This window comes from Triplophysa rosa, linkage group LG2 (genome assembly GCF_024868665.1).
Source record: "Triplophysa rosa linkage group LG2, Trosa_1v2, whole genome shotgun sequence".
Lineage (NCBI taxonomy): Eukaryota > Metazoa > Chordata > Actinopteri > Cypriniformes > Nemacheilidae > Triplophysa > Triplophysa rosa.
The window spans coordinates 12,438,521-12,447,011 of record NC_079891.1 but is presented as its reverse complement, the minus strand read 5'-3'; the positions used below and the strand labels follow the sequence as shown (position 1 = coordinate 12,447,011).

The 8,491-nt window shown below is 37.5% G+C and overlaps 1 protein-coding gene across 1 annotated transcript; it reads left to right on the top strand.

Annotated features, from left to right (window-relative positions):
• The first annotated feature begins 615 nt into the window (after nt 1-615).
• LOC130570562 (uncharacterized) lies at nt 616-7,758 on the top strand. The gene is made up of 2 exons (XM_057360921.1): nt 616-1,554; nt 5,972-7,758. Exon 2 carries the CDS (start codon nt 6,274-6,276, stop codon nt 7,108-7,110), a length of 837 nt encoding a protein of 278 aa, XP_057216904.1. The 5' UTR covers nt 616-1,554; nt 5,972-6,273; the 3' UTR covers nt 7,111-7,758.
• Nucleotides 7,759-8,491: the final 733 nt, after the last annotated feature.

Here is an 8,491-nt window from a genome sequence, read left to right as displayed (position 1 = left end):
TGTCTTGTTTACACCCCCTCGTGGGTTTTTGTTTTGTTTTATTTTGTTAAATAAAATCTCTGTTAACCCCTTCACTGCCGCTGCCTGCATCTGGGTTCTTCCTCCACTCCACACCCGTCCGTGACACTTCCAATGCACTCAGTGTCTAAATATGCTCATTTGTGTCCATTGAATCCTTAACGTGGACCGTATTAGCATTCAAATAATATAGTGAATAGTGAATAGTTTCACAGAATAAGATAAAAACTAATACAATAATTTATCCCAAATCAATCATTTTTATCCAATTTCTTCAGTTACAAACATATAACAAAATAAAGTCGTTTAGGATCCTGATCACTTGTCAAGCGCAAGCTGTCTAAACTCTTCCTTTGTCAGATAATGACCACCTTGACTGTACAGGATACCTTATACTTAGGTGACAATACTGGAATAGTACTTCTTTATTATTTCATCCCTACCAAGTTGTTGAGCTGTCTTTATCCCCCAATAATGGCCTATTAACCCCAAATACGACTCTTCTTTTTATGTGACATAAATAGCGTAACCGTCTACTAACCTTCCTTATCCACAGCAGTTAGCAGTTCACCTTCTTCTTTCCTAAGAGACAAAAAAAACTATAATTAGTGTCACTTATTCTATATGTCGAGCTAAACCTGCAAAAATCTTCCAGCTTGTTTCTGACCTGAAGTAAATGACGTGACCTACTTCTTTTCCCACGAACAATTATTTTGTTCATGTAGATAAAAGCACCTCCTCACCACATATCTGACAATATATAAGTAAAGCACATTCCAGTGCACAGGCTCACTCCCTACCCAACAGAGGAACACTAAAAGAGTTTCAGCTATTATAAATAATTTACAGAATTTTTCATTTGCCCTTTTAACCCCTCTGCAAAAAGAATATTTGGCTTGGGTTAAAAATATATTCTCCACAGATCAATTCAGTGCATGTGTGTGTGCACAGGAAGACACAACTTTACTCTGAGTAGTCTGTGGTTTAGTTAAATTAATAGAATTGCTGTCATTTATTCTCCATTATGTTGTTCTAAATCAATAGGACTTTCTTTTATCTGCAGGTCACAAGCTGCAGGTATTGAAATTGGCGCTTAAAATCTTGTTTGCTTTGTCAAACCTACCGTTTTGTTTCAGAAGACATTTACTGTATTAACCCCTGTTTCGATTAAGTCTTTGATTACTTTTACTTTTATAATTTCTATACATCTATGGCATGAGGATGAGTCAACTAAGCTCTGAGCACATTGGCATAAAACATTAAACAGAATCAAACAATACTGAACATATGTACATATTGAATTAAATCACAAAATTCATTTGTCCCTTGACCATAAAAATTGAACTGTTATGAAAAAATGTTGCTTCCGCTATTAAGCACTTAAAAATATTCTCTCCTTTCCTTTCTCTTTCCTTGTCCCACTACATCAACTATTTTGCCCTGGGCACCTGAGTTTTTGTATGGCCCTGGAATGCTGCAGTGTTGCCATGGAGACCAGGATAAACCTATGCTCCTCCACCATGCAAGATGGGTGAGGTAGAGCATTCATCTACACACAAACACATTCCCCTTCGGTATCTGACACCAGACAGCACAAATATCTCGGGTTCTTTGCCAGAGGCTCTTTTTCTTTCATATGTGTGCAAATTAATTCATGGCCAACTAGAGCAGGCAAGATCTTCCATGTCTTCCAATGGCTTACCCACTAGGGATGGGCGATATGGCCCTAAAACTCTATCACGATAATTCCTGGTATTTCTTGCGATAACGATAAAAATGACGATATATCCATAACGCCATCCATCGCTGTTTTTTGCGTCAAGTGATAGTAGCTGCATGTAGTCTAGACCCTCAGAAAAACAAATATTATCAAAAAGTAAAACTTACCCCAAATCAAACAGCTCCTAAAATATACCTACAGTATTTTTGTAAATATAAAATATAATAGTGAGATTCGACTTCAAAAGGTTGTAGTAAAGATAAGTTAAATGAACTAAAGCTCAATAAACACATCATGTCATACCTAAAACTGTATATATTCTATTGTTGGGTGGAAACGATCGATCGCATCACGCTGTCAATCAATCTCTCTTGAACTGTGTGAACCTTCTCTTCTCACAGCAACATACACTGAATCTGTCTATGACTCGCGCTACAGAAAGAGAACAGAAAAATGCGGATAAAAGAAATCTAATTAAATAATCCATGCTTTTATACGCTCATAAACGTATTTAAAATAACGTAATACAAACTCGCGTTCGTACTGTATGTAAACAGGCAGCAGTGCTGTGCGCGCTGTATCGCTATGAAAGCACATGTGGGCGCGAGCTGCGCACGGGATGCTCCGTTCATCCTGTATATAACAGGCAAGAAATCATACTAAACTATTTGAGCACGCGCGCATAACATCTAAAGAATGTTTAAATAAATACTTTTAGCCAAACTAAATGTTGTGGTGTAACGCATTATGACTATCAACGAATACTTAACAAACGAATTAAATAAAACGAAAGTGAAACTAAACATTAACTCGGATGCATCTACAGTGCCAACCTAAAACGAGATTTAGAGCTTTTAATGCAAACTCTTTCTCAGCTTCACGTCCGCCCTCCGCTATACCCGTTTTCGCTTCACATATGAGCTGTGAATGGGTCTCACAAAGAAATACGTCATCAACTAGAATTTATCGTTTATATCGCGGGAAAACTAATTCCTATCGTGTGGGGAATTTCTACCGGTATATCGCAAACGATATAATATCGCCCATCCCTATTACCCACTGAAGCAGAGGCAGCCACATATTGTGTAATTTCTGAACACATACAGATATATTTTACATGTTGAGTATTGAGCACTGTTATTCACCACAGTTATAAATGCACTTGATAAAATACCTAAAAAAGTATTAAGAAGTATCCATAGGAACATTAGTATATAGATGAGTTGATCTGAAATCACATTTAATAAGTATGATTAAATATAAGTAGGTTTATGATAATGATTTGATTATTTGAAGAAGAATTGATGATTTAATGACACAATCTGTACCTGTAACCAATGATTGTTCATATGAATGCACTTAATGTCACTTTAAGCATGTTTAAAGCACATTTGAGCACAATGTAACAAGGTAAAATCCAGTGATGTTTTTAGAGGCCTAGAGTTTGAAGCCTGTTGTGCTCTCTCTGAAACCTGGGGATTTTCCACTGTTTAAAAGTAACCATGATTACGCACGTACGCCAAGGTGTGTTTGGTGGTCTCGTATGGAGACCATGGCTTGTTTCGTGGTCTCGTGTGGTAACCATTGTATGCAAATTATTTTAAAAATGATGTAATAGCCAGCGTACCACCATTAGATACGTACCTTGTTGCCTGGGACTTATTGGTGGCAGACAATTAACAATTGGTTAATAAAAATAAGAGATAACAGGAAAGTACCTGATTGGTTTTAGAAGAGACCACCTTTCAGAAGTTTTACTATAATTGTAGACTGGAAAACACTTGGTTTTTAGATGACTTGGAACATCACACTTTGTTTGGCTCGAGCAAATAAAGTTAACTCCTTGACACCCGGACCTTCTTTGTCTGAGAGATTTTTTGAACTACAAGACTGATATTTTTCCACAACACCACATCCCAAGACCTTCCAGAAACACAATTCACAATTATTGTCCACCGCTGCATGAAAATGTACTGACAGAGATGATTGTGACATTGTGATCAGATGGTAATTCATGTTTATCAATTAAATATTTTCTGTGTGTGTATGGATCTCGGTGTGTGCATCTGTGTATCGAGGGACATGTACAGTTAAATCTTTCAGTTCATCCCGAAACAATTATTTTCATTAGCTGTCATTAATAATTTAATAGTGCACATGTTCAGTTTTTTTCTCTTTACTTTATTACAAATGCACTATACCACTGCATTTGCCATGCAAGTATGAGTGATGGCAAGTACACATAAATAGACACACAGAACATGACCTAGAAACAGTTTAGATGTTAATTTAGAAATGTAAGCCTACTTCCACTTTATTGCACTATTGCAATGTTTTAAAGTCCCTGATTGACAACAACAACAACAAATATTATTATTATTGCTGTTGTTGTTATTACAACATGGCTTTCCTGCTCAGTGGTTAGAGCATGGCGTTAGCAACGCCAAGGTCATGGGTTCCATCCCAGGGATTGCACATACAGTATACTTAGAAACAAATGCATAGTATAATGCAATGTAAGTCACTTTGTTATAAAGTGTCTGTCAAATGCATACATGTATGTATGTATGTACTATCCAATGTAAATTTACAAAATATAAAATACATAATTATTGAGAATATATATTATTAATATTAGCAAACAATTTTTTCCCCTAAGATGAACCAGCCTCTACTTAAGCATATACTGTACACATTCACCTACACACCAAATCCTTTGTGATTGAAGGGCTAATTTGATCTGTCAATTATTCATGCGCAAATGCACATTTTCTTTATCAGCTTTCAAAAGAAACTGAGCCTAGATGGCTATCCACAAATCATGTTAAACACAAAGGCAAAACAGCATGCCAAAGAAAAAGACCTTGTACAATGTGACAATGATGTTTGCATATTTGTCCTTCCTCAAGCCAGTGGATGCTAGCAATGTTTGCTAAAACCTTGCAATCTGATAACCTGTATTAAATGATGTGAATGACTCCATAGCCAGATATCCTTAAATAATATGTCATGGAGTGTTTATACAGCTAGCTTATGCAAGTTATGGATGGAAGCTTTAAATCTGTTTGCAAATGTATTGTTTATAGAGTATGTAATATTTTAGAAAGCGCTTACTTGCATACTGTATGCCCATCAAAAATGGGCAAAGGCAAGTCAAGCAGGCGGGTCACGCTGAGAGAGCAAGCCACTAAAATGTGATTTCTGACAGTTTGCCTGCACTCAGACTGAAAGACAGTGGCCTCTATGCTTTCACACTAAACACCATGATTTTACCTCCTAGAAGTCAGTTGACAGACACACCTGCTGCGAAACCAAGCAACTCCAAGACAAATATGTGGATAGGCTTCAACAATCTAGTATGATAATGGTCCACAATCACTTTAAGAGCTGCAAAGGAAAGTCTACATCTCCATTTGGAAAATGTGCAATCAAATGCAATCCATACCAACTCACAATAAACATGAGGAGATACAAGGAGAAAAGGAAGAAACTGCACGACAAAAGACAATGTTCCTTGACCTTCTCAGCTGATGATTAACAAAAAGGGAAATAATAGAAAAGGGAAGGAAAACTTTTCCAAACAGAGGATCAAACAACCAGCTTTGGCATCTTGTTACAGCACAACAATGGAGCCATTCAAAGCAAAACCCAACATGGCAACTGGGTCCACAGGTTCTGATTGTTCAGAAAGGTTCAAGAGGGAGAGAAGCAGAGTGTTGAGATATTTTAGACGATAATGGTCCTGCAGAAATGAGTTAAGTTTCAGTTGCCCACATTTGTTTTGACTTGTCTAACTCAGAGACCAAAGTTGTTAATCCTGGATAGCTAGAGAAGTAAGGGAATTGTCCAAACCGTAAAGTTTTGTTCTCATGTGGATGACAGGTGAGTTAGCAGGATCTCCAGCAGGAGTGTATAGATAATTACTGAATAACCTGTCAACTGGGTCATAAAAGCCTCATCTTTTCAACAATACAGTTTTATTCGATATTGTATATATAATACATTAGTAGCATGCTAGCAGCTAGCATGTTTCTTGAAGTTTAATATGAAATTTCCCATAAGTGCAACATTACACTGTAAAAAATACAACTTCAAATTGTTCTGGCAGCAAAGGTAATAAAGTAACTTGAACAAAGATTTTTAGTAGAAGAATTTAATATTTGAGTAGACTATAGTGAACAAAATTAGAGTAAATGTGGTACTAACAAAGATTATTTTGTTGTCTGTACTTAGATATTTAGGTAATTGCACAAAGCAATGGATGACAAGCAGTCTTGCTTCAAGCAATTGGATGACAAGCAGTCTGGCTTCAAAACAAACCACTCCACTGAGACTGCACTGTTATCGGTCACAGAAGCACTGCGGCTAGCCAAGGCGGAATCTACTGTAAATCCTCGGTCCTGATTCTGCTAGACCTATCTACAGCGTTTGAGATTGTCAATCACCAGATACTGCTAGCAACCCTGTCATCTCTAGGAATCTCAGGCACTCCTGAGGTTCAAATCCTACCTCTCCGGCAGATACTTCAGGGTGTCATGGACAGGCTTGCTGTCCACTGCTCACCACATGATCACTGGGGTCCCTCAGGGATCAGTGCTTGGACCGCTGCTTTTTTCCATCTACACATTTTTTCCATCCCAACATCCTTGGGGCTCATCATACGGGCACACGGCTTCTCGTATCACTGTTATGCTGACGACACCCAGATCTACATCTTGTTTCACCCAGATGATACCACTGTAGCAGCTCGCATTACAGCCTGCCTAGAAGTCATCTCAGCTTGGATGAAAGAGCATCACCTCCAGCTGAACCCTGCCAAGACAGAACTACTCGTGTTTCTGGCACACCCCACGGTGCAACACGATCTCACCATCCAACTTGGCAATACCACAATTACTGCTTCCAAAACAGCCAGGAACCTCGGAGTCATATTTGATGAACAGCTGCCCTTCAATGATCACATTGCAAAGACAATGTGGTCATGCCGATATGCCTTATTCAACATTAGAAAGGTTAGACCCTATCTCACTGAGCATGCGGCACAACTGCTTGTCCAGGCCCTGGTAATCTCAAGGTTGGACTACTGCAATGCTCTCTTTGCTGGTCTTCCTGCAAAGGCTATCAAACCACTCCAGCTGGTTCAGAACGCAGCAGCACGCCTAGTCTTCCAACAGCCCAAAAGGGCTCATGTGAAACCCCTTTTCATCTCTCTCCACTGGCTACCAGTTGAAGCCCGCCTCAGATTCAAGTCAGTAATGCTTGCCTACAGGACTATCACTGGATCTGCACCAGCATACTTTCACACCCTCCTACACCCCATCAAGAACCCTGCGTTCAGCAAACCAGTGGCGTCTTGTATTGCCTTCTCATAAGGGCAGTAAATTGCTTTCCCACTCATTCTCCTTCACAACTCCTTCTTGGTGGAACATTCTTCCTAACTCAGTCCGGTCAACCACATCTCTCACAACAGTCAAAAAACTACTTAAAACCCATCTCTTCTGTGAATACTTGACAGCAAAATGAAAGAAAAAAAACACTAACCCTCTCTCTTTCTCTCAACAGGGAGTGGTCCAGCTTTTGTTGAAACTAGTAACTTTGTATTAGCACCTATTGTATTATTGCTCCTGTATGACATATCGCTTATTGCTCCCTGAACTCTCTGTAAGTCGCTTTGGATAAAAGCATCTGCTAAATGACTAAATGTAAGTGCATCAAGAACTTTGACCAACTTCGCAAACTGTGTAATCTCAACCAACACTTCTGGTCTATGAAAGTTCCCAGCATGCATCGGGGCATTTTCAAATTCCTGGTTAAAATGATTTAAATGATTGCTGTTTTAGGGTTTGCTGGCTATATTGTTGTTGTTGTTGTTGTTGTTGTTGTCATTGTAAGTGAACTGTAGTATTTATAGTTCCTTTTTTTACTTTACGATGTTTAATGATGTTTGATGATTGTTAACATGATTGAGGTTTGTAAACTCAGTGTTGAGGTCTGAAGTGAATGACGCTGTGATGCCTCTACTAAAAATGTGTTACATGCAAACTGTTTGAGCATTTACTTGGCCAAGTTTTGGTCTCTCTTAAGTACAAGGTGTATATAATAAATCTCAATTATATATTAAAGTGTTATAAAAGTATAATCGGTAACACTTTAGAATAATGGCCCGTTGTTAACAAGTAACTATGCTGTAATAAGTAATGAAGTAATAAGTAGTACTAGATTAACACTGAACATAAGTCTATTAACTAATATGGAAGAAATATTAATTAATTAGTAACTAATTGCAAATTTGTGACAATGGTATATCTTTATTAGTTATTTGATAATTACTAAATAAAAATATCCTCAATGAGAACTACTTGTGAACTATGACTAATTATAAGGAATTACCAATTAATTACTAATACTCACAAAGAAAACATGCCAAAAAAGTGAGTATTTATCTTAAACTCTTAACCTGGTTATAAAATGTGTAATATTAATAATTAAGAAGTCATGCTGAATTACTAACATTTAAACAATTGACTGAAATGTAAAACGGATATGCAACATATAAAGCTGTGCCCCATAAAAAAGTGCTATGTAAATAAAATTGTATTGAACAACTCATAATATGAACTCTATTTAGTATCAATTTGTATTTAACTCCAAAAGACATATCTTGAGTGACAGTAACCTTGGGAGGACTTCTCTGCAGTTGGATTACACAAACAAAACTACCCACGGCTTTAAAAATAACCCAAATAAATAAAT

Excerpts from the sequence above, each read along its gene's own strand:
- LOC130570562 (XM_057360921.1), top strand. The coding sequence starts at position 6,274 with ATGGACAGGCTTGCTGTCCACTGCTCACCACATGATCACTGGGGTCCC.